The sequence below is a fragment of the Channa argus genome, chromosome 16 (genome assembly GCF_033026475.1).
Source record: "Channa argus isolate prfri chromosome 16, Channa argus male v1.0, whole genome shotgun sequence".
Classification (NCBI taxonomy): domain Eukaryota; kingdom Metazoa; phylum Chordata; class Actinopteri; order Anabantiformes; family Channidae; genus Channa; species Channa argus.
Window position 1 is genome coordinate 9,156,933 of NC_090212.1, and position 26,145 is coordinate 9,183,077.

General features: G+C 39.8%; 2 protein-coding genes across 8 annotated transcripts in view; both read left to right on the forward strand.

Moving 5' to 3' along the window:
* The window catches only part of LOC137101587 (signal-induced proliferation-associated 1-like protein 1), a 33,887-nt gene extending 27,029 nt beyond the window's left edge, over nucleotides 1–6,858 (forward strand). Inside the window, exons 13-21 of one of the 2 annotated variants that reach the window (XM_067480196.1) lie at nucleotides 18–100; nucleotides 265–683; nucleotides 1,512–1,721; nucleotides 2,584–2,746; nucleotides 3,471–3,672; nucleotides 3,967–4,116; nucleotides 4,284–4,401; nucleotides 4,677–4,755; nucleotides 4,981–6,858. In XM_067480196.1, coding sequence (XP_067336297.1) covers nucleotides 18–100; nucleotides 265–683; nucleotides 1,512–1,721; nucleotides 2,584–2,746; nucleotides 3,471–3,672; nucleotides 3,967–4,116; nucleotides 4,284–4,401; nucleotides 4,677–4,755; nucleotides 4,981–5,124 — 1,568 coding nt within the window. In that variant the 3' untranslated portion in view covers nucleotides 5,125–6,858. Of the gene's footprint in view, nucleotides 1–17; nucleotides 101–264; nucleotides 684–1,511; nucleotides 1,722–2,583; nucleotides 2,763–3,470; nucleotides 3,673–3,966; nucleotides 4,117–4,283; nucleotides 4,402–4,676; nucleotides 4,756–4,980 lie in introns of those variants that run through there. The other variant, XM_067480197.1, reaches the window with a different exon arrangement.
* Nucleotides 6,859–10,351: 3,493 nt separating this feature from the next.
* LOC137101590 (regulator of G-protein signaling 6-like) overlaps nucleotides 10,352–26,145 on the forward strand; it is a 38,489-nt gene continuing 22,695 nt past the window's right edge. Inside the window, exons 1-3 of one of the 6 annotated variants that reach the window (XM_067480201.1) lie at nucleotides 10,354–10,876; nucleotides 12,771–12,855; nucleotides 12,959–13,054. In XM_067480201.1, the coding sequence (XP_067336302.1) occupies nucleotides 12,971–13,054 (84 nt within the window). In that variant the 5' untranslated portion in view covers nucleotides 10,354–10,876; nucleotides 12,771–12,855; nucleotides 12,959–12,970. Of the gene's footprint in view, nucleotides 10,877–10,906; nucleotides 12,352–12,770; nucleotides 12,856–12,958; nucleotides 13,055–26,145 lie in introns of those variants that run through there. The other 5 variants (XM_067480203.1, XM_067480204.1, XM_067480205.1 and 2 more) reach the window with 5 other exon arrangements.

Genomic DNA, 26,145 nt, shown 5'->3' on the forward strand with positions numbered 1-26,145 from the left:
GTCTTTGCTTCATATAGACACTGTGGCGTCCAAAGTGGTGATTCCTCGATTGCAGCTGGCGGAGCAGAGCAGTAGCATGTCTCCTAACAAAAGCACTAAAGTGAGCTGGAACTGGCCATATTCTATGGAATTTCCTTGCTTCCAGATTGACAGATTACTTGTGTTTTTCATGACCTTTTGAGATCAAGCTACAGTATAAGTCAATAAAGAGTTTCTAACATCTACTGTAGCAATGAGTGATTATTTTGATTTCTTATCTCTTAGGTGGATGCTCCATATTCTTCCAGCCAATCAAGCAGCAACACTCTCTCGAGCAACGCCTCTAGTTCCGCACATAGTGACGAGAAGTGGTACGAAGTCGGATCACGCTCAGGAGTGCGGAGTGATCTAGAGCTCAATGGTTACCTTCAGGGCACCTCCACTGACAGTGGCATCGATGCCTCCTCATTCACTGCCACCCAAAGCAGCACTGCTTCCTCCACTGGTGCCTTCAGGGCCAAAGACAAAATCCCATGGCAGGATGATCCAGCAGGCAGCCAGAGAGCCACTGATACTTCACCTCCAGCACCAGACTCTCTTGTTGCCGCTGGAGGCAGTGAGATCCCATCAAAGTGCTCCTCAGCATTTCCACTACCTCCTGATAGTGGCTCTTACAGTCTGAGTGATGCTGCCTCCCACTCCAGGTGTGCTGTTGTTGTTTTAGAGTCACCTGAAGAATTTTTGCCCTTGAATCAATGTTTCACTAAATGGGCAGAGAATTAAAGTAATCAAGATATATCCTGCACCGTCCCAGGTGGAAAGTCAAAAGCCCCATCACTTTGGCATTAAAAAAGGAAAAGAGGGAAACAAATAATGATTTGTGTGGCTTTTGCATTTGTATGTATCTGCATCTGCCTGTATCCATGATAGAAAGGTTGCCAAAAATGCAGAATGTGCTGAGCACTGTTCCCCCTCTACTAAATCCCGTGTCCTTTGAATCAACTAAAGCTTTCCTCCCTTCTTCCTAACTCAGCTATAAATAACTCCGCTCCACTACACCTGTACATAGGCACCTTTGCTTTATTGTAAGTGCACACAAATGCAAAACTTGCTGTTTAAAAATTCACACTTTTATGTCAAACTATGGAAAAAAGTTATTTGAAGGTGCTGGAAAAGAAGTGCAGGGACACTGTGTCCTATTTTTTTATCAATTTATCAGTCGATGCTATCTGCAGAAATATGGGGAGGTGTAATGATGGAGCAAAGTTACTAACCTGACTATTAATATATGCAATTGTAATGCAACAGCTCATACTCATTCTTCATCAGTCATGCTAATTATACCAAAATAAAATTAAAACAAAACAAAGACACAACCCCACAAAGTAGTGCATTATTGATAATGTACTGACACCCATTAATCTGCCCTTGGTGCGTTATGCAATTTAATATTAATAAAATATCTAAGTATGTAATGTCCTTCTGAACCTATACTAAGGTCTCACCTCCCTCCACTTTATTTCAAAATACAGTTCTGGCCACTCGGGGAGCCCAATGGGTCAGGGCCCCACATTGCCACAGGAGGAGGCAGCCGCAGCAGCCACCTCGCCTACACCCCAAAACCCCCAGTCCCCAGGGACCAAGAGCTTCTACCCTCGTCAGGGAGCAACTTCAAAGTACCTTATTGGCTGGAGGAAACCTGGTGGAACCGTCAACTCTGTGGACTTTGGAAGCACTCGCAAGTGAGATAGCAGTTTTTACTAAACATCTGCAAGTGTTTAAAGATGTGGACCATGCTGTGCTGTATGCTGTGACTGGATTATCATTCGGTGTAAAAATGTGTCCCGTGGTTTGATGTGGAGGAGAGTGGGGGAGGCTATGAATAATTGGTCAAATTTTGTTCCTATGGCTGCTCAGCTAATGTTGCTGCTTTATTTAATTTGGTCAACACTGCCACCATGTGGAGAAACGGTATTTTAAAACTTGTTTTCCCATTAATATATTTTGACAGTCATTCCCAAAGGCTGAACCCGTAGTTTGTGGTAAATGTTCTGCACTTATATAGCGCTTTTCTACCTATTGGCACTCAAAGCGCTTTACACTGCTTCTTATTTACCCATTCACACTCACAATCACACACACATTCATACACCAATGGGGGCACTCACCGGGAGCAACTAAGTTGGGGTTCAGTGTCTTGCTCAAGGACACTTCGACATGTGACCGGAGGAGCCGGGGATTGAACCAACAATTGTGAGATTGGTGGACAACCGCTCTACCTTCCTGCGCCACAGTCTGTTGATAACAGCCACTGTTCTCACACCCTGCAGTTGCTCAACAAACTAGAGTTTTCAAGAGAACTGTGAGCAATGAAGTGGTTATGTGTCATGTTAGGAGCATGTAAAGAGCACATCATTAGAACGGTTACAGTAAGGTTGTTCAAAAAGTTTTTCATGCAGTCTGAGAATTTAAAATGGTGACTTAATGTTAGAACTAATTCTTTCCTGCCATCAGCTTTACTTTTTGTTTTTGTTTTTGTAAATAATGCTTGATATGTGCATTTGAGAGGTATAGATCAGAATTGGGTTTCTCTTTCATCTGCAGACGCCACCAGAGTGATGGCCTGCTGGGTGGCCAGCCACAGCTCAGGGCAAATCTTAGAGGCTCCCAGTCCCCTCAGAGGCACACGGCCAAGTCAAGCTTGGAAGAAGATTTGAAGAAGCTCATAACACTCGACAGCCCTCCACCCACTACAGCTGAGGAGAAGGTTGTGGCCTAATTGTGTATGTGTTGATAGTACAGTGCTTTCTGATGAGGGGTAGTTAAGTCAGGAGACGTGGAAAGCTGAGTATTTCAACCATCAGTCCATCAACCTGACAGAGTTATAACATGTACAGTAAGAAGTTGTTAGTTCAATAGAAGTAACTCACACCCATCTTTTAAACCGATACACAAATGTAATAGTTTACTTAAAGTGATGATTTAACAACACTTGTTGTGGTTGGTAGGTTAAATACTAATAGAATTTAGATAAATACAATACAAAAATAGATTCAAACTTTTGTTGTATTAGTTGTTTCAAATACTGTGCTACCTATTGCCATTGTATATCTCCAGGTAGGGTCCTTTTTTATCCTTTTCATCATCATTGTCATCAAATGTAAACTGTCCCCAGTTAATGCAGTGTAACATAACTTTTAATTCTCTAAATGATGATGATGATTTATTAGGAAAACCATTTAACAGTACCCAGTTTTTTTTTTTACATAGTTAATGGTGATAAGTGATACCTTTATATAATGCACATAATATAGCTTATAATTCATTATTAAGTGCATATTTGGAACCGGTGCATAACTGAAATAATAAAGACTGGGAACCACTGATATTGTAACAATCTTGTTTACTTGTTTATTTAAAACTGAGTCTTCCTTTTAAATGCAATTTGCAATATTTTTTACATTGTCTGCTTTTTCCATCCATATCTGAAGCCGCTGTTTCCAGGTCCACTTCCCAGTCGTCGTTCCCTCCAGAGAACGCTGTCAGATGAGAGTATTTACAGTGGGCAGAGGGAGCTGTCCTCAAATGGACAGCGGGACACACCCACTGACCTTCTGTTCAGCTGCTCCACCATTCCACGATCACCCACCGCTCGCCACGGACCAAGCAGACGGGCATCACACAAATCCCTAGGTGTGTTTTTGGTAATTATAGTTTAATGTAGTTGGGGTAGTATGGACATTTGATTGTAGTTCTAATAAAAGCATTAGAGTAGGTAGATGTGACTTATAGTGCATAGTAAAGTTTCAGATTATTAATGCCATTTTTATTCTGGGAAAGCCTGAAATATTACCTACAATCTCCAATCAAATTTAGCTTTGCTGTAGCTTGCCAAATGTGTCTTATTAACAAAAAAAACACTGCCATGAGAAAGCAAATATATAGTGTGTCCAGTGTGTTTTACTTTTTTGCCCTCTGTTTCCCCAGGAGACCTGTCAGCCCCAGAAAGCTCAGAGCTGGAGCTGGAGAGGAAGAGGCAGCAGCTGCAGGAGCCTGTCCTCATGCCCCTGCCTGACAGTGGGACAGATGGTCCACTGGACTGGGCTGACCTGGTGGATGCTGCTAAGGCCTTTGAGGGTAGGCACATACCATGTCTTTATTTCCTTCTAGAAAGTTATTGGATGTGAAGCTTAAATACTTAAATACTATTAGCTGTAATCTTTATTATTACCAGCAGATGGCACTGTTACTCTTTAATGTTTCTCTCTCCAGGTCCAATAATAATTTAACTATTTTACATTCAGAGCAGAGACTGGTCTTTCTAGCAGCCCTGGAGGAGAACTCCATAGCTGAAAGTGCAGCAGCCACCAGCCCCCAACAGGCTGAGCCTCAGGCAGCCCCATTGAGACAGTCCTCGCCTGGGTAAGGGACCTCAAGCCATGGCCTGGGACCAGTGTTTGCTTTAATGCACTGGTGTCTAGCTCTATGCCATGAAAGGCCATACAGATTTCAATCCAGTTAAACACTACTGTGGATGGGATCATTATCAATCCTCTCTTTTTGACCATATACCAGTCAGTAAAAAATAGCATTTGTCGTTTTTTAATTGGTTTGATAAACTGTGTAAACTTCCTTTGCAAAGCACACTAAATCTCAGTTTGTGTCCCGGCTAATGTCCTTATTGTCCCTTTTCACAGAGAGACTCCAGCTTGCCTGATGGGGAAGGTCAACCAGCTGGAGTCAATGGTACAAGCACTACAGGAAGATCTAAAGAAGGTGAGTTTTGGCAATGAGACTGAGAACTTTTCTTCTCCTTTTCTGCCACTGCAACCCCTATAAGAAGCCATAAACATCAAATAAATCAGTTTGGTGATGCTTAAAGTTTACATTATGTTAAATTTGCATTTTGAATAATAAAGATAAGGAGAGAAACAAAAATTACAACTTCACATCACATTGCACATGTGATTGACACAATCTACTCCTCTTTTGCACATTTAGGAAAAAGATGCCAAGGCGTCCTTGCAGGCTCAGATTCAGAGCCTGCGAGAGGACAACCAGCGTCTCCTGGAGGAGTCGTACAGCGCCTCAGCAAAGCTCAAGAAGTTTACTGAGTGGGTTTTCAACACCATTGACATGAACTGATGCATACTGCCACATTAGGAGACTGACCACTACTCAAGCTGATGTAAAACTTGACTGTTTAGTACTATACACACAAACAGAAATACTCTGTGATCTAAAAACCATGTGATCTCTTTCTCTTGGTCTTTTACAAATCATTGCCAACATGGACTTGCATACCATGCTTCTTCATCCTTTTGGATCTGCCATAAAGAGAAAGAATCTTTACAAGAAACAACAGCTGAATTAAGAAAAAAGAGCAGCTATTTAACTGTGAGACAGTTTTGATCAGCATGCGCTCCCTTCATTAAGATTCAAAAACTGATGTGATGCTTTATATCCAATTTAACCGATTGTTGGTGTTCCTGCATGTCAAAGACGGCAAAATGTTGAAACTAACCTAAAGAGAACTGAAGTTACTGTCACAATTTAGCTCCCGGATGACCAATTTACATTGTTTCATCCCATGCACGCGCTGATGAAAATTGCCCCGTATTGCTCTGATAGAGGCCGACACTTTCTAAGAATTAACTGTGTTGTAAATTAATTATCCACTTTTCCAATTCAGTGATTGCAGCACTGACTATTTTTTTTTTATTACTAACCAGAAAAGAAGTTACAGTATATGGGATAATGAGTGATGTCATTCCCTACAAGGCATTATGCTTATTGCTAGTAGTGTTGGTAGGTAGACACAGGCAGCTGGACCTATTGCACAGCACATACTGTAAACAAAAGGTCCAGTGCCTGTCTGCATTGCCTATGTAGTTTCTATAGGGTGAAGAGCAAGTGATACTTGTAAAGGACTACTGCATACAATCTGATAAAAGAAATAATATATATTGTAAAAACACAAATATGGGTGCCATAATAATATAGATTGACAGTTCAGTATCGCCCACTCAGATTATTGTAAATATATGATGTGAACATTTATTTTCTCACACCTTCCCTTGAAATGATACTGTATGTGAAGAGTATTTATGACAAAGGTTATGGCCAAGAAAAGAAAATGGGCCAAGTGCAGTCATACGCCTGCATGCTCTTATAATGATAAGTCATGTATGAATATCCTTTAAATTGAAATTGCAGTTTTACAGACCCCTTACAGTTTATTTCATTGGATTGAGTGGACTGGTCAACAGTTCCATCAACTTCGGAACATGTAAGATGCTACATGGACGTGACCCCTCCCCTATCCATAGCATGAAAATAAAGGCCTCAATCTGATCCTTAATTCATTCAATAGAATAAATCGGTACTGCTCAACATAGGATTACATTGTAATATATTGTGTAACTCCTGAAATTCCAGCCACAGTTTCCTGTATTATGTAAATTTGCTTGTAACCCCTACCTGAATTTGGTCAGTAATGGCTGGCAAAGACCTTATTTAAACCTCATACTGTAACTCATTCCTTTTGTACTCAGATACTGTGCAACTGTATATAAGGAGAATTTGATATTCATCAGAATTTGCACCTTCATTTTTATTTTTAAAATTATTTTTATGTATTTCTGCTTTATTGGCTAGGATACAGTGGAGAGTGAAATGAGTAATATGAAAGATGAACACAGGGTAAGATGAGACAAAGACCATGAGCCCGACTCCGATAAGAAGAGTCCCAGGGCCCTAGCTTAGCAGACTCACCTGCACCTTCATTCTTGACATGTGTGGCAGCATGTGTTTCTGTTTCCATTGAGCTGTGATGTGTAAAAATGTTTATATCTATTAAAGATATTTTGTTGAATTACACTTCGTCTTGCTGAGCAGTCTTTTGGTGTGGCGGCAACAATGGGATCTAGACACGTACCGTAACTTAACAAGACAGGTTTAAGATAAAAGACAACAAAAACAGGGACATTATATAACTGCTGGCCCCCTTTGAGGTGGAATTAAGAGAAAATTGATCTGTTGTTGGGCTGCTGGATGTTATATTGCAATTATTTTTCAAGTAAAGGCATGATTAGTGTCTTCCTGGGTACAAGAAATGAGTGGACTGCAAAGCTGTGTTTAGATATGTACTTGACAAGATTAAACATTAAGTTCATTTGTTTCGTCTCTATGAAAATGTGGATTTGGTAATGTAATTCAACACAACCACACAGGGAACCTTATATGAAGCGTCATTACATGTCTTTTCATTTGAATATGAAAATGCATGTTAGGATAATATATGGATTCAGTGAAACCACCAGGAGAATACCATGTGGCATTGCTGCCAATATGACATAAAACAAGATGTTAAAAAAAATAGCTCAAACTTACCATCAGTAAAAAAAATATCCCTTCTTTCATTCTACAGAGAAGTATTTCATTAAAAGCTGCTGCGAATTAATGTTGTGAGTTTACAGACTCTAAGTCTGTACCATAAACTGTTTATACAGTATATACAGTATACACCTGACACACACACCTCAGTATACATCCTGACAGCCGAAAGAAAAAGAAGCTGCACAAAGATCATTCTTGCACAATCTTTGTCCGGTTGTCTGCTTTGTCTCTCCTCAGTATTGAAAACTCTCAAGAAAACAATACTCAAATATAACAGGGGGATATCGCAGAGTATTAGAATCCTTAATATTAAGACATTTTACTGTAGCATTTTATATTTATTATTACAATACACGATATCAAGAAATTTTAACTAGCATTTTAAATTCCTACTCATTCTGTTGATCCTTCATGGTAAAGATATGTTAAATGTTATTATACAACATTCAGTATTTGTCACATTTATGTCATAATCTAAAACCAAAATATTTGTATCCATTCAACCCTGTTAAACTTCTTTTTTTTTTTTTTTTAAATGTGAAATTATTTTCTAAGCTCACGAGGGTTTTACCTGTTTATTTATACTAGATCGAACTTTGATCAAATGAGCGGCTCAGCTGTAAGCGAACACGCTAGGTTGGGTTACCATAGTAACCACACTCCAATTACACCACTACCAACCCCCACCCTAAATGCGGACGTAGCGGCTACGTGGCGTTGACGTCGGGGAGTCGTCGCTTTTGAGCTCGCGCCGCGATGCACAAGATCTCTACCGATGTTGCCGCTGCGTAAAGGACCTGCTGTAACTCTTGTTGTATGAGCAAACCACTTTCTGACGTTTTGTGCAACAGTTACCGTTGTGAACCAGCCTGAACCAGCCTACCGTGTATGTATGTATGTATGTACGTATTTTTATTTGTCCACATGAAATGTTCCACAACTTATTATCATTTGAAGGGTGTAGGATTCAGAAGGGGGATTTGTCACAACATCATTCGCACGCGCAGCAGACGAGCACAGCGAAGACATTCGGACAACTCCATTCCCGTGTTCTAAAAAACGCAAATTGAACAATTGCTACTAAAGCATATTTGAGCAACACTGGTCAACTCAAACCTGCATGCAAAACTTTACTTTCCAGTTGTCCCCTTTCCCCCACTCATTTCATATTAGCTGCAAGTTTCAATCAGACTCAAGTAGAAAGGCAAACGCAGGCTACTTTTGTTCCCTTTCTGATGTTGAATGTCACAGTTCTGGGTTTAAACCAAAAACCAAAGCCTTTTTGTATATGTTGGTCTACAATAAATGTACCATTACTGGAAACGTTTTCTAAAACGTACTGTAAAATGAAAATGAAAATAAAGTTATGTCTTCATAGCAAAAAACACGCTTTTTACCTCTTTGAACACAGATACACAACACTACTCACAAACATTTTAGACTATTTGACTTTCAGGTGAAATTTAAGGCCGCACTTAAAATGCACTATAACCTTTACAGGAGAACATAACTTTGAATGCACACGTCCAACTGTTCAATGTGTCAATACTTATTGCATAGCATGCAGTTCTCTAACAAGGTGATTAACCACTATTGGCCACTAAATGTTCTGGTTCAATGACAATTTGTATTCAACCAGTACTCTCTCCTCATGCTGTTCACATTTTGACAGGCTGTTCAATAATTTAGCATTAATGCAGATTATGGCATGGCTGGCTGCCTTAAAGCAGATTAGAGAAGTCCCCACATGTCCGTCTTTCTGTCTGTCACCTTGTTATTGACAGCATGCCTTAAAGCTCGTGCAGCGCTTAGGACAGGAAGATGTGCTACTCGTCTGTGTGGGTAATTTTTGTAGTTTGGTGTAATCTGGGGCTGGGTGGTTATGTCACGTGACTGAAATAGAGGCAGATGCAGATATACAACATAGTATAGTTGTATTAATGTGATAATGAGATGTAATTAATATCCCTACTCTTTTCAAAGTACATATTAGCAAGTGTGTGTAGTAAGCACCATGGGCCAAAAAATGGTTTCACGTGTGCAACCTCAGTTTCCCTTGGTTACCACATTTATTGAGATCAGCAGTTTTTATTTATTATATTTTGAAACTGCTTTTCACCTGAAAGAACTTACTGAACAAATTGTATTTGTAGTAATGAGAAGTGGGCTTTCATGTGTTTTCATGCAACATCTTTTTTGTCGGTGAGGACTATTTGAACCACCAAGGATGTTTTCAAAGCAAAGAACAAGGCTTTACAGAGCCAGGACCTCTGCTTAGATAATAACACATTCCTGAATGAGAGAACAACACAGGAATCAGTGTAAGGTAGATAGTTCTTTTGATAACCGGTGAACTGCTTATGTCAACATAAACATCTGTTCCTGTGTGCCTATGAGATTTCACGCTACATACATATATTTACAAATTGCCCATGCCATATATTTCTACAGTAGCCTATCTTCCTCAAGGGCTTTTGGGATTGCAGGAAAAGGTTGGCATTTAAGCCTCAGAGTTTCTATGAAGTGAGATGAGAACAAAGACGTGCAAGAATAGCTGCAGATAGAATAATGAGTGCATGTTTGCCATCCTGGAGCAGAAATAACTCGTGAATTTATTAGAGGTGTACAAAAATATACAGTAAGTTACAGAAATATGTCTAAGTTTGGAGGACTAGCTGTTTTAAGAAATTCGGCAATGAACAGGCTATCATGCATAAGCTTCAATTTAAAAAGCGTTGTCTCTAAGGTTGCCTGCTCAAAAACTCTGGAAAATATATGTTTAAAGCCTGCATCTGTTAGTGTCAGTAACAGTAACAGTAACTTGTTTTATATTAGCATTTCAGTATCTTCCTATTGAAATGTTTATTTTCAGCATCAGTGGGCGCTGCTGCAGTGTGCATCTCTCTGTCCTCTTTTTCTCTTCTCTGTGCATACAGTACTCTCTCCCGCTCTATCACAGACAAACTCACACCCTTTGTCCCGTCTTTCCCCTCCCTCTATTTTTTCCTCATTATCTCTGTCTCTAATTCCTTCACCTCCCACCAGCACCCTCCTTTTCCAACTTGATCTGTCCCTTTTTGTTGCATAGCATCTTCCCCCCCATCTTTCTCTCTCTCTATCTCTCTCCCGCTCTTTCTCTCTCACACACATTCACTCTTTTGCTCTCACTCAGACTCGAGCGCATGCAGACAGAGGGAGAGGGGGGATGAACAAGGCGCACACATGTGAGGATCTCCTCAACTGCCGGGCAAGGCTGGGCTGGTGAAGAGAGAAGAAAAAGAGGAGGTGGAATAGAGGACTACTGCAGTGACCAGTCAGCTTCTCTCTCTCTCTCTCTCTCTCTCTCTCTCTCTCTTTTGCTGCTTCACTGTTTTTATCACTCTGTCTTCATCCCCTTCTCTCCCCCTCTGCCAGTTGTACCATGAACCTGCCTGCTGCTTGTTGCTAAGGGGAGCCAACCAGGGGAGCAGAGTAGACCAGGCAATAATTTGTTTCTAAGGTAATGAATGCTTCAATACTGGCAACTGTCAGGTGTCACAGATGTTGCATCGCACTACGCTGCTCGCCTGCTGAGTGTGAACAGGGCTTTGGGACTCACCACCCCAATATTGTTCTGGTTGTATTTGGAGCATGGCTTGTTTTATGTGTGGACTCAGTTTATTCTGTTTGTTTCATTTACCTTGATGCCTGTGGGCTTCTTTTCTAGGTCCATTGTAAGGGGTTTTGCCACATGAATGTGTGTGTGAGTGTGTGTGTGCTATGCCTGTTGTTTGTGGCATGAATTGGTGCTTGCTTTGTGTTAGGATTTGAGGTATGTGTGAGGTATCACACATGTACTGTGGGACATTTTTGTCCCTATTGTCTTTCTTTGAGCAGCCTTCCGTGTGTAAATTCTATCCATTTAATTTTAACACAAGTGTTCAATTAGCATCTTAGATTGGCCTTCTGTGGGCTTTGATTTGCATGCTGGAAAAGCTCAAACGAGAGGAGGTTTTTATCTAGAATTAAAGCTTCCTGTACACAAGGGACCAATTGGCATACTATTGTTTTCTACACGGACCTGGAGGTGGATGCAAAGATTAGCTGTCTGAAACGCTCACCCACTGAAAAGAACACAGATGTGTTAGCCAATCAGGAGTGCAGTACTCCGCACTTCTGGTGGCAATAACAAACAGTGAGGCGAGAGAGGATGATTACTTATTCAGTCATGCACATCACCCTGCTCTGTCGTGCAATAGATTAAAGTGTTCAACTATGGTAGCAAAGCCACCTTGCATGACTGTTGTGCAGGCTGGTGGCTTGCAGAATTTTACCATTCTAAATTGTTCAAGCCTATTAGCTGCGCTAGTGCAAACTTGTAACGGCGTACAGCAATCATTACAGTATATAATTTGGCTACTTTAAATCAGTTTCTAGATGCTGGCACGATACAGTGTTACTAATTCAGCTAATGTATAAAGATTTCATACTCATGTGCGTCTGTGTTGCTGTGTGTATCCTCTATTTTATTCTCCCGTTAATAGCTCATCACAGTTTTCAAACAAACAGCTGCTACAGTGAATAAAGAGGCACAGTGAGATATGTGTTTTTTCTGGCAGCTTTATCCTCCTGCATTTTGTATTTTAAGTACCAAAATTGTGAACTGTGTTGAACTGTGTAATCCACCCCCTCTTTCCTCCATCGGATTAAAAAACCAACAAAGTATTTAAACACATTTAGTACATACAAGAGCCCTAAATGTCAAAGGGTAAATGAGGCTAAGGGGCTCACTAAAGAGCAGTTGTCAACATAGGCTATAGACATCCTTAGTTAAGCAAAATTGATTCTCTTGAGAGTGAGAATGGGGAAAGGAGAGGGGAGACAGCCTAGACAAAATGATGGGGACTATGCGGAGTAAAAATCCTTGAACAGCAGCTCTCAAAGCATGAAACCTAGGGCGTTCATTCGAAGAGTGAAGGCAGGACGTGATTTCAGGTAATTAAGTCAACTGTTACTAATACGTCACATTTGAACAAACGTGATGACCAGAACTGACAGTGGTTAAATTACCAGCGTAATTTATTAATTATTAATTAATAATTAATTAATTTATTTAGTGACTCATCAACATCTCCCACATATAGTGTGCTACTACTACACCGTGGGCATACACCGGAGCAGTGAAATTACTCCCGTCCTTACTCACCTGTGCCGACATACTGAATTGCAGTGGTTCATAATCTCAATCATAATGTCTAGTTTTTCAAATTAGTTGAGCTACCCCACAATCTTTCATGTAGCACCTTACAATTACAAAAGTACTCAGTTTCATTGCTGTGTTTTATGTAACTGATTTGACTTTGTATTTTACTTAATATCCATCTTACATTTTCATTCCTGTCATGTGGGGACAGATAGAAGACAGCAGTCGAGACCGCAGCATACATTTTAGCAGCTGATGACGATAAAGGCTGCACATAGTTTGCTTTGCAGGGGAAGGTGAAATGCCGACTGATGTTTATCAAATCATCATTTTATATTCTTTCACTGTCCGGTAGATGCTGGTTACTGTTTTCAAGGGGTGCATCTTTTTCTTCCACAGGACTGAGTGAAAATGGCAGAGGGGTCGAGAGACCAGGGGGGCGTGGGCACTACTGATCCAGAGGATGACTCCCCAAATATGATCGTCTACAGAAAGGCAAGGCTGACTCTATGCATGTGCTACAGTATCTGAGCTGTATGACAGGAGAAACATTCACTGAGAGACAATGACCCGTAGACAGTTTCCTGACAGCCTACTGGTCCGTGTCGTGTGTGTCAACCACACACTGGTTTCTCTGTCAAAGGGGTCGTCAGGAAGTCTCTTTTTGAGCCATCTTAAAACAATTTTGAATCTATGTCTGTGAGTCTTTTTCTCTCTTCAGGTCCGTTCCACTGTATCCATGACTAGTCTGGCAAACTTCAGCCCTCCAGTGTTTTAATAAGCTCTCAATCCCATCAGTGAGAGCTCGAGCAATGAGAGGTGCTTTCAGTGTCAAGGGTAATTACCTCGTCCCCATGGCACCTCACTTTCAATAGCTGCTGTTTTATTGGAGAGGGTGAGCAGTATTGGTGGCTAATTATGTGGATGTTTAGCTGAGAGGAAGTGACTGATTCTCCAGGGCTAGGATTTGGGAACAGCCAATGAGGGTGTTGGTATTTCTCGTTGATTGACATATTGCTTGTTATAGTTCTTCCAGCAGTGTAACAACCCACTCAAAAAAAAGCTTCTTTTGATTAGACTAAAACCCTGGGATTCACAGGCACTGTTGAGTCTGCTGTCTTGATTACACTAAAAAGTGACTTATGAGCAAGCTGCTTTTGACAGATTTTGTCCCACTGTCACAAAAGTGTTGTTGCACAGTACCCCTAATGACTGTCCATTCACATGGTGAGGAAAACAGATTAGTGGGGATATGGGGAAGACGTGATGTGTAATAATTGTTGACAGCTGCTGATGGCATATTTTCCTTTTTGGATATGCTGCTAACTATGTGTCACTGTTAAGTTTAGGTGATATATTGAACAATTTCTCGTAAACCTAGATCTTTGTGATAAACACCTCCAGCCTGTGGCTCATCTGGAAAGACGTTTTAGAACTTCTTTTGTATTCAGAGACTTGGCAAATCTCTTATGGTACTGCTTACAACGATCTTACTGGGATTGCGTGCTATGAACAGAATGCCACATGTCAGCATCTGGCAGCATGAGAGAAAGTGCATTGCCAGCAACAATTTACTTGCCAACTATAAACACTCAACCTGTTAGGGAAGCAGTGCTCTTTTAGTCATCTAAAGCATCTTCCAGAAATCCAGGAATGATGAAAAATCAAAACAGAAATATGACAGTTGAGGCAAATGGCTTCCTTCTCTGAAGCTTGGATGCAATGACAGATGTCTCATGGCTGTCAAAAAGTATTTTTGTATGTGGGTCTGTTTGGTGTGTGTTTGTGTATCTGTTCTGCAAGGGGATGCATTCACTATTAATGCAGTATTGTAATTATCCTATCTGTATTGTAAGAAGCTGTCATGCTGCAGAGAAAACATATTGTAGCTGCATGTAATACTCCGATCTTCATGGTGGAGCTTCATTATGTAATGCTACACATGCCTGGAGGCAATGCATTTAAGAGGCTTGCTTGTGCTTGTCAGCATGCTGCTGCCTATGGCAATATTCATCATTTCTTTATGTGACAACAGACAGATGAATTTGAGAGTGACAGGATTTTTTTTCACCCCTTCCGCTTTGAAATTTTATTTTTATATGTATATTTGAGGACAGAAATATGATGCAATGTAGCTATTTAAGCTAAATGTAAAAAAAGGAATAATTAAGCTCAAGTCTTGTGTTTGTGTTTAATTGTCATATTTCATCTAAATGTGACTTAATAGCTAAAGATGTCAAACAGGCCAAATGATAGAGGTGCTCAGTCTTTGAGGTTGTGAGTGCCCGTGGCCCAAGGACTCAGTGGGTGGGCAGCCTGGCGCAGCGCGAAGGCACAGCTTGCAGAGAGGCAGATGGCCACCAATATGCTCTGTCGCCTGGGAAAACACTGGCAGCTCCATCCCAATGGTCTGAACCCCTGTCAGCTGGAAGACAAAAGCATTGTATAGCAAGACATAAAAATATTTCAAAGTGTGGGCAGAAATGTATAGGAGTCAAGGTTAAAATACCATTGCTTTTATTTTCATGTGTTACAAAACTATTAAATTCACTGTGTAGGCAGTTAGACAATGGTGAATGTGATGTATTTATCCATTAGGGAGGCTGAGTGCTAGGTGCGGGAAAGAAGGGTGTATTTGTCCGTACAGTCTAGGTGCTGCAGTACTATCTTACTCTGTCTCTCCTCGCACTGAAGAGGAAGGGAAGCAAAACAATCCAATAACTGCAGGATGTCTTTTTGCCTCCAGAACTTGCGGTGAAATTTTGGTCCAGCAGAAATAGGTACTGAAAATGCACACACAGGACTTAGACACATGCATTATGCCAATTAATGCAACCCTATACCTGTCCCTGTTGCTGTGTTCTCCCTTGCTGTGTTGCTTAGAAGACAGAATGTGGTGGGTAGATGAATAGGACTGGCACCAAGAGACAAAAAGAAACTCAAACCATGATTTAAAGCACTGCTGTGTCGGGAAATGCCATTAAGCTGGGAAGAGAGACCACTTTGCTTCTCTGAAGGGGTAAAGCTCACAAACTATTAATAGATTTCCATCTCTCACCCCTAAGTGCATGTGAGGTTCTTCCCGTTTTCCCCTCTCTGAAACTTAGGGGGCAAAGCCTCTTCTGATCTTTGATGTCTTTAGACAAACAAAGCCAATTGTTGCAGAAGGACTCAAAGCTGTCCCCTCGTTCGCCATTTTTTTCAATTAAATAATACCTAAAAGCATTGTGTTGCATAGTGTTTTTTCAGTCACACAAAACCTCTTTAGGTTCCTTTAGTAGATAAAAATTAGTAATGAGCTATTCCACGATGTTTTAAAAGCACTACTTGGTGCTAGTATGTGTGTGTGTGTGTGTGTGTGTGTGTGTGTGTGTGTGTGTGCGCACGCGTGCGTGTGTGTGTATGTGTGTATGTGCAAGCTTTAGCACCCTATTTGCAGAGACTGTTTGCATCTATTGTGCACTCCATCTGTAATGTAATCAAACTGAAAATCTGATATTTATTTTGGCTTATAGCATGGCTTTAGGGAAGGCAATGCTAGTCTGTGGATAACTCAGTCCATCACTTTGGTCCTGACTGAAATGATTCCACCTCTGCTACTGTAGCTGGATTGCCAGCTTATTCCAACATACTGTATGTAATCATCAAAAGATGAAGCCTTCTAACTTGGGTCATCTTCTGACTGTAGCAGGTGTCTCTTTTCTCCAGCTTCTCAGGCTGCTTGGAGTTTCTTTGAACTTCTTTGAGCTGTGTGACATTTTTAATATCTGGCTTAGTCTTTATGCAGCTGGCCAACTGCGTGCTACACTACGAAAGCATACACTAAACACACAAGGTGCACTAAGACATCTCATACAAGCAACTAAACATAGGCTTGTTACTGTCATTATAAGCTTTCCAGCAGCCTACAAATGCAGCTGTCACATTCGTTTGTAGTCATTTTGTGGTTCTTATTATTACTTGCGTTTCTTGTTGGTTGTTTATGTCTCCCTGGGTTCTCTGTCCTCCAATATTCCTGGATGTGGTCACATTCTGCATATTATTGGTTGCCACATGTCTCTTTCTGATAATTTTCCAGTTGCTTTGTTAGTCTTTTTCATCACGTGTAATTTTTTTGTCTATTTCTTATTGTCATGTGCTCTTCAGTGCTTGGTCATTTTATGTATGAGTACATGATTTCAAAACAAAATGCACTCATACAGAGACTCCAGCTTTGTTACTCCTTGACCTCTCAAGCCCCTGGACCTTCACCCGTTAGGCCCGTTTTGTAAACAGTTAATAGACGTCAACATTTAGCACAAACCACAGCATCACAGTGCTGCTTATATGCTGTACAGTCTCAGTCTTGTTACCTCTTCCTTTTCCAGCCTTTTCTCTGCTTCTTGCTACTTAATAATTGAAGGTCATTTCAAGTATTCAATCTTCAGAAATATATGTAATCCTCTGTCATCTCCCCCTATTAATTTATTAATAGTCAGCACATTTTGTACCATTACTTGGTTTTTTATACATGTATGTGCTTCTAAATATGAAAACGAGACATCTAGGTAGGGGAGTCAGTTGGACAGATCTTTAAATTTGCATTCATAAGAATTCTACAGTGTGATACATGATAGCAGGATACCTGTATCAGTCCTTTTACTGGATAGAAGTAGAAACCTAATAGGGGAAGAAGAAATTACTGTTAGTATCAAACTCAACTCCCACAACATCCACATCAGTTAATGTCAGCTTGTTGAGTGTAGAAAGATTTAGAGGAATGACACAGAGGGTTATTCCACCCCTTTAGTGCGGAAGTTATGGAAATACTGGAAAATGTATAAAATTACACTAACCATGCCACCGCGTAGACATGGGCTCTCCCTTGAGTAGAAGCAAAAGATTAAATTACCATAAATTGCCACTTCCCACATGATTTCTTTGCCTATCCCAGCAGGGAGTGACAGCTTGTTGGGATTGAAAGGCTAAGAGCACTGAAGTGCTGTAGTTGAGCTGGTCAGAAGGAAGCCTGTCTTTCTGCTGCTGTTCATGAGTCACACTATCCTCTCTCTCTGAAATTCCCCTGGGCCCATGGAGGGTATATCTCCTCTCTTTTAAGGATAACCTCCATCGGAGGCGTCGATTGGGCAACTATTCTCTGTTCCTATGTGCACTTAAGATAGCAACGTCCCGCCAAATACTCCAGATATCACTTCTGTTGCTGTATGAACAAGTTGTCCCAGTGTTTTATCATGTACTGTATGACTGTTTAACACCGTCTCCACTTGCACCATGGGAGCCTTTATCTGAGGCGCTGGTATGGGCTGAACCATCAGGGTCACGCTGAAGCCTGTGAGCATGTATGCTCTGAGTGCGAGTGTGGGTTGCTTTGTTAGTTGGGTCAATAAGATAAAACAACAGTAACAGTGCAAAGCTTTATCTCTTACATAACCAACTCCTCTCTGTTTAATGTGTTGGCCCATCTCTTATTTCCAGTAAAGCAGAAGGACCAACATGAATCCTGGAAATCCACTAAAAAAACAACTGACAATTGGATAATAATTCACAGTGGTCTGGCAGCCTGAACACAGTATTAATGGGATTATTCACCTTGTCCATGGAGAATCACTATGACTAAAATAATAGGCTTTCCTCCAGTGAGGAAAGTCCTTCCTGTGCCAGTGCCTCTTCTGGCTTCCCTCCCTGTTTGCTGACAATGTGCTCTTAAAGGAACACTTTTAATAATGCATCCACTGTTTCTGTGCTTGTTATTGGGACAGAAGCTTAAATCTGCACATGCATGAATAGGTTTACACTATCTTAATAGAGAGCTTGGTGGGGGGGCGTCCTGGCACCACAGTGTCCCACTTCTAAATTCCCTGCATAACCCCTATGAATCTCCCACTTTTTCGCAGGCTGAAAAGGCTGCTAGGAATCACACTAGAGATGAAGTACGCCTTAACTACATCATACTTTACCTTGAATAATTTTAGCATCACTGTTACACCCTCATGGAGCTTACTGCAATCATACAGAGCAGATTAAATGAACATACTGGAAATATGTATAAAATTACAGCAATTTACTTGAAGAAGATAAAAATACCATTAACTGTCTTTGGGTTTCTGTGTAGTATTAAAGCATCAGTGAAGAAACTGTGGCTCAGTTGAAGTATTGCTGTTGATTCTATAACCCCAATCAAAAAGTTGGGAAGATGTGTAGAATGTAAATAAAAAAAAGAATGCAATGATTTGCAAATCTGCAGACACATTGAATGAGTAAAATACATATCTAAAATTAGAACAAACCTTTACAGTCACACATGGTTTTGGTAAATTTTTACAACTGTTTTCAGAGCAGCTTAATTACATACGTATTTTGCACTTATCATGAGAGTGAAAAGAGCCTTTCTGTAAAGTCACCGCAAGAGACATTGACCACAAAATATGAAAAATGACATTAATATACAGTGCTGTTGTTGCAATGCTGAAGGAATGCTATGAGGACCATATTTCTTTAATCTCCCTTTTTGACCTCCCTTTGCACTTACTGTAGCATGTGTTGAACACTCTTGGGTCAGAAATACGAGTTAAAGAAGTAGAAAACTTCAAAATCTGATAAGAAGTTTCTTAAACTTTCTTTATGAGAGAAGTACAACAGGGACCCGACTCATCTGGCAGCTTCTTGTGGATGCCAAGTTGAGTCTTCCGCAGTCTGAAACTTGTACAGGAATGGCCTTTGTGGATGGATCAACAGGGCAAAGAGCAATCTCATTGCCCTGTGCTTGTTGCAAAGGAAGCTCACACTAAATACTGACTTTTGCCTGTAGAAGCCATTTTGTTCGGAATTAATTTATTTTATATCGTGTACATATTTCTTGTATTTTCAGGTTATGTCTTAAAAGTGACCTACTGAATACTAAATATCTATTGTCCTTGCAACTTTACCAAAACAGCAAAGTTAGTTGTGGCCTAAGGCTTTTCACAGTAATGTATGCCCACCCCAAAAATATGTGATGACCAGTCATATTGTATGTATACCTCCAAAATATATAAGAAATAATTACAATGTCACAGCAATTAGTTTAAATTAACTGTGTGGCTGAGCCATCCAGATTATCAGTGTGTTGTTGCACAAAATGCACACATGCTTCCGCTGGAAGGTAGTTCATTTGCAATTGTACTGTGGTGTTACAGCGTGGAATATGTTCTTCCTACAGAAACACCTCATGCGTCTAGCCTAAGAAAATAGCCGGAGGATCTCTAAAAAGTCAGGATTGTACTGAGCTGGGCAGAGTGAGGCCAGCTTGGTCAGGGAGTTGCCCAGATTGAACACTAGGACATGTAGGACCCAGACAAGTGTCATCTGCTAAGAAGATTCTATTTAAAAAGTAGGATTAAGCTAAAAAAGATCTGTGGGGAAGTCTATTAAAATATAATCATGAACTGTAATAATGTTGTACAGCTTCATATGAGCAGGACTAAGAAAGATGCTGCATCTAAAAGGAGGCAATCGTAGCTTTAACATTATATTAAGCCAGTGAATGGGCTTTCCCATCGCTTCTGAAGGTATTGCCTAAATACACCAGCATCTTTATTTATTCCTCATTCATAAAGTATTTATTTGGAACTATTAATTATTAAGTAATTATTATGGAGTCATGCTTCCGAATTCATTCAAGTTTTCCCTGCGGTGTAGTCTCCACAAGCTGCTTAGAATTATGAATGCATTTTTTTCAGATGCTGCCTGTCATGGGGCTAGCCCATGCCCTGTAGAGAATAGGTGCAAATTTGTTATCGCACACGAGTACCACCAATTCTATTAAGCCCCTTTTGGACATGCACTGGAATTCTGACATTATCCTGACTTTTTTAAGAGTGGGTTTATGTGTGAACAAAAATGTCAGAGTAAAACGCTCCTGAAATTATCCGGAATATATAGTTTCAAGCCCCTAGTGCAGTGCCTCTATTAAGCATGTGAGCTCGTGCGTGCAGCACGCTGCTCTGTGCCGAATCATTTGGAGGATTAAAAGTGATTGAGTGGGCATGTTTATGATGTTTGTATCACTCAAATGCCCCTGTAGTCCAATGATTGAACCGTTTTCTATGAGTTGCACTGCTCTGATGTACTGTAAATTAAACTGAGTTTCCAGAGTTCAAAATTTTATATCAAGTTGTGCCTCCTGTGCTCACCAATCATGCAAGGAAATGGAACATATTTTCACAGGTGAGGACACTTCTCCCTCAGACGATGTCCTGCTGTGATTTGCATGTCTCAAAGGCCACTCTGGATAATGTTTGAGGCTGAATTCTCCTAAAATTGTCCAGAGTTCATGTCTCAAACAGGTATTAGTTTTACTATCCAGTTGGTTCACTTCACAGTTCACAGGTCCTCACTGCCAAACAGGAAGTGGGAGGTCTGAAAGGTTTTTGTAGCGGGGGGAAATTAGGCTGTACCATCCTGAACCTAAATAGAGGGAGTTTTGTGATTTTATGAGAAAATAGTCTTAAAAGTAACGTTTACTGTTAACCTTCCCAGGTGATATAAATTACAATAATATATTGAAGACTATAGAAAATGGTAATATATTGTATTATATATTGTATAATATATTGTATTAATTAGTTGTAAATGATTGTATTAATTAGTTGTGGTTCATCTTGGTAACAGGGGCTTCAGGTATTTAAGGTCTGGAATAGAAGCTCCTTAAGAAAATTTGTTTTGCTGCAGTTCAGAGGTAGATCTTGTAGCGGCCCAGTAGCAATGGGTCCAGCTTAGTTTTGCTTTTCTGTTAAGTCCAGTTTTCTTATTTTGTTTTGACCAGTTTTAGATTTATTTTGTTGTTATTTGTTTTTATTATTTGTTAAAATTTGAACAGATTTTATTTGTCTCACCCTATGACAGCAGTGACTCCAGCCCTCCCACGACCCTATACAGGATGAGCAGTTACAGATAATGGATAGATGGATGTATATTTTGTTTGCGTAGAAATAAGAAAGACTACATTTGTATGTGCTCAGCCTCTTTTGTCAATTAAAATAGCAAAAAAAATATTATATAATATATAAATATATTATATTTATAGGATAGTGTATTAAGATTTTCTATTCTATTAAACTGTCCTTTCTTTTTTCAACTGGTGTTGCATCATTAAGCCACAGAGATGGATTAACTTTGTGAACTGATCTGGTTTTCAAGGGTGCGGCAGCATCCAAGGCTGATGAGCAAACTTAAGGTAATTAAAGTGGCTAACCAAATCATTTGTGCGTGCAGTATATGTGCAGAAGGGGCACACAGGTCTGCTTTTACTCAAATGGTCTGATAAAAACGTAATAAGCATTAAGGATGCAGTAGCAGATGGTCATTTCTCCTGAAAAACAATAACTTTAAATTAATATTAAAAAGCATTGCTCTTATAGTCATAGACAACAATTATCATTTAATTGTTTCAACATTTATTAAGTGAAAACCAAGTTTCTGGCCATGCCACCATGACTGATAGAATCTGTCAACTCAGTAATTAGAGAAAATGTTTACATACATACTGCCCAGCCAAAAACAAACAAAAAAAACTGTCACCTGGATTTAACATTTGATAATTACTTCTGTGATTAATGCATCTCAGGTGGCAACACGGTTTTCAACCCTAGCTGATGCAAAAAGTGGCTTCTTCTTTCTTAATTAAAAACGATATATCCCTTGGTTGTAGAAAAGATGTAACTTGGTATCAGAAGAGACAAATTATTGGCCTGCATCAAGCAAAAAACAAAACAAAACAAGAAGACTGCTGAAACAACTCAACTTAGGTTAAAGACTAACCAACCCGCTGGGCAGTGAATGTCTGCAGCGTACTATGCTGTTTTTTCACTCTCAAAATTTGCCTCTTGTTCAAAACTTGGGTTAAAAATCTAAAAATGCTCCTCACAGCCCGTTGTCCCATTTTTAATCAGACTAAACTGCTGATCAAAGAAAAGGGGTATTTTGTGACAGATAGTTTTGGGGGTGGTATATTTTATTCTTGTGTTGGAAGACCAGTCAGTGATAAGTGTGTCTTCAATAAGCTGAATAGAGTTGATAGAGCAACAGTCTTTGAAAGCTTCATCAGAGGGCTCTTTGCTCAGAAAGTTGTCAACAAGAATTTAGTATCGCACATTCACACACAGCACTCAAATGGCTGTTAATTACATCTGACAGTGAGCATAATACAGAAAGTACAGCTTTTCACACACTAAATACTGTAAATTAAAGATGCTGATTAACAACCTTGAACCTTAGAAATCTACTGTAATGACAGCACATCTGCCAACACTTGTTTTATTACAGTTTTACTGTAACTGATAAAATTTATTTCTTGAAATCTCATGTCTTTTTTGTAAAACACTAAACACAAAAACCCAACATTTACAAAACCTTTGACTTATCTGGCAAAAACAATTAACTCAAAACTATTTTATTTTTGCTGTAAACCAAAACACAAAACATTTTGGTCTTGACATGTAGTCATGTATTTTGCACATTTTTGTATTCATGAAGAGTTGTTTATTGTTCTTCATATGTATACTAGAAAATTTACAAAAATTAAACAAACATTTATGAACTGTAATTTATTTGTTTGTATTGACAGTTACAATATGGCTGCTCTTGTTCTTGGCCTTCCTCGTCATCCTGTCATACTGCTGTTGGTCCTAGTCCACCATCTCTGAGACGTGCTTCTCTTCCTCCTCTTTTTTTCCATCAATTACTGAAATCACAACTCAGCATATATATATATTATATAACTTGCATTTGAACAGACTTTCATCCTTACATATTGGATTCAACCCAAATCACTGGCTGGACACTGTATGTACAGTTTTTACCTGTAGTGTGCCACCGGTCTGTGTTGGCATCTACTCCATTTTATCGGTGAGAATGTGTTTTGCAAAGACTTTAAATCAGATCTGAAATCTGTCACTTACTAGATGAGTACTGCTAAAGGTTATGCAAAAAGAGTGATTGCAAAATTTCATGAAAACTTTATTTTTGGCAGGTGACAGTTTTGTTTTGATAATAAAGCTTAGTGTTATAGCAACTCAAAACATATGTAACAGACACATCTAAGAGATAGAAATGTGCTTTCCTTAAAATAGAAGGTCTCAAATGAGCCAGAGACAGACAGAGAGGTACAAAGTGTCACCTATGCACTGTTGAACTGCAGGTAATGATGGAGTGTGTTGCTGGGGTGGTGTGACTCTCAGTAACTGTCTGTTATTAAAGTAAGGATGAGTCACCGATGCCCTAAATGTTAATCATACTGGACAGCTAGTCTGACTAAACAGCCCTTGGAGGAGGGACCAGCTGATTTGTCTTCTCTCATAAGAATGAACTTGCACCCCGAAAGCACATCCCCAGTCTTGCTTGTACTGCAGATCACACTGCCTGTGTAACATTGGCTATTGCTATTTCTTAGTTAGGCTGCACACTGCGCCTGGAACTCCTCAACATGTGGAAATTAATTGGATGAATGACTGAAATGTCGTTGCGCGTATGTCTGGTTTAGTCACAGCCAGAATCATAAAGGTCTAAGCAACCCATTTGTCAGAAATGACAGTGTTATCCTCTGGTACTCACAGAGATGTCAAACTGATTATCTGCTGTTCAAGAGGCTGCACTATTTGACATTATGTCAGTGAGTTAGATAAGCAGTAGTGACAGGTTTTGCTCTTTAGTCCTCTTCATCCTGAAAAAAGAGACTTTGCTGTGTGCAGACTCCCATTTCCTTTCCAATTGTTCTATCAATTACTCAGAGGGCAAATCGATAAGGATATTGTGATTACTTTCAGCCAGCTGAGTGAGAGGCAAACCTTAGCAAAATGCATAAGTTGGATTGTTGCCTGCTTGTGCTTGGCTTGATGAAGCTTGAAACTGCTTTTACACTTTTTTGTATAATCATGTTTAAAGCTGCACATACAACACATGACAGAATCCCCCAAAAGAAGGTTTGTAAATTTACAATCACAACAAGAAATCTTAATTAATCCCACCTTCCTCCTAAACACGTGTATGGCAACATGAGCTTAATTCACTTAAGACACTCTAAAACGTCCAGCATTGAATATGACACCACTGCATTTGCTTTAAATGGTTGCTGGTCTTCATTAACAGAAAAGAAAGTAGGAAGGGAGTGGTGAAGCTTTTAAGATTGTAATAATCATCAAAATCGATTGAGCTTGGACCACAGAGGGAGAGAGAGAGAGGGGTGGTGACAGTGTTGCAATGGTAACACAAGAAGTTAACATGATTATTCCCATTCTTCAGAGGCATATCTGGCAGCAAGAACAGAATGTGCATTTATCGTTTTTTTGTTTTTTTGTTATCGACTTAGGGCGGGAGTTTGGAGTTGGACTGAGGGTGTAAACCTAGCCTGTGGTTTGACCAGAGTTAAGTTAGAGTTTTGTATTTCTTTACCTCGCTTGATAAAAAGCATATACCCAAACATCAAAATAAGAAGTTCTGAAGGTAAGGCACCAAGTAAGTCAACCAACCAAAATGTTAAAGTGACACAGCATTTACAAGGATTATCTCTAATCTTGGAACATTACAGAGATTAGAACAGTCTCATAAGTCTATCCTATCAAACCTGATACTTGTGCTCACTTCACATGTGATTATATCCATATATTAGAGAAGCTGCAAATCAATTTTGGGGGGCAGTGGGAACAAGATGTGCCAACCAATGCTGCTGGATAAACCACTGTCTAATATATGACATTCAGCTTTGAGAAAGAAAAGGGTCATTTTGCTGCAATTATAAAGCTAAATGAGAAAGTTAAAGAAATGGGCTGTGCTGTTACTGTTTTCTACCATTAACCCACATTAACTTTAACTTACTTATAAGGTTTTCCACTGTCCAGGTGGAAAACCATATAATCCACCAAACAAACCAGCCAAACCCCACAACACAAAATAATCTTCTTCTTTGTGATCTGCAAATAAACCCTTATAGCCAGCCTTTACCAAACAGAACTTAAGTTTCCACACATGCTAATTGCTAATCTGCTGCAAGAGACTTCAGTGCTTTGTTATGTCTCCAGGTTTATCACCCCTTGAGACAGGCTTGTTTAATACCCTGGTAGAATGTGGAGAAGTCAAGCTGTACCTGAATGTGAAGGGCATGTTGGATCCTTCCCTATCTGTATTTAGGGACATGGAAGCACATCATAATTAGCTTCCCGGATTTAATCCGTCCTATTTGCATGTCCCACACTTTCATCCAGCTGGAGATCATTTTCCCACCTGTGCTTAAATAAGGAAGAAGGTGCATTAGCAGATGTTAAATCTTTTTGTAAAACAGGTAATGGCTTTTTTCAATCAATGTCTAAAGGTTTGGAGAGTTGTATCTCAATAAAAGAAGGTCATCAATGCCCTGCATGCCTTTTAAAAAACAACGCTATTTTCTGGAGTTTAGAGATAAATTTGCAGCTGTTTTACTGCTGTGGTGAGAGAGTATATCGTCTGTTGAAGAGTTATTTTTTTTTTTTTGTTAATATTTTATGTGAAAGGAATACCTTAAGCCATGGTCAGAAAAGTGCTTTCAGCAGTTGTTGTTATTGGGGAAATAACTAGAT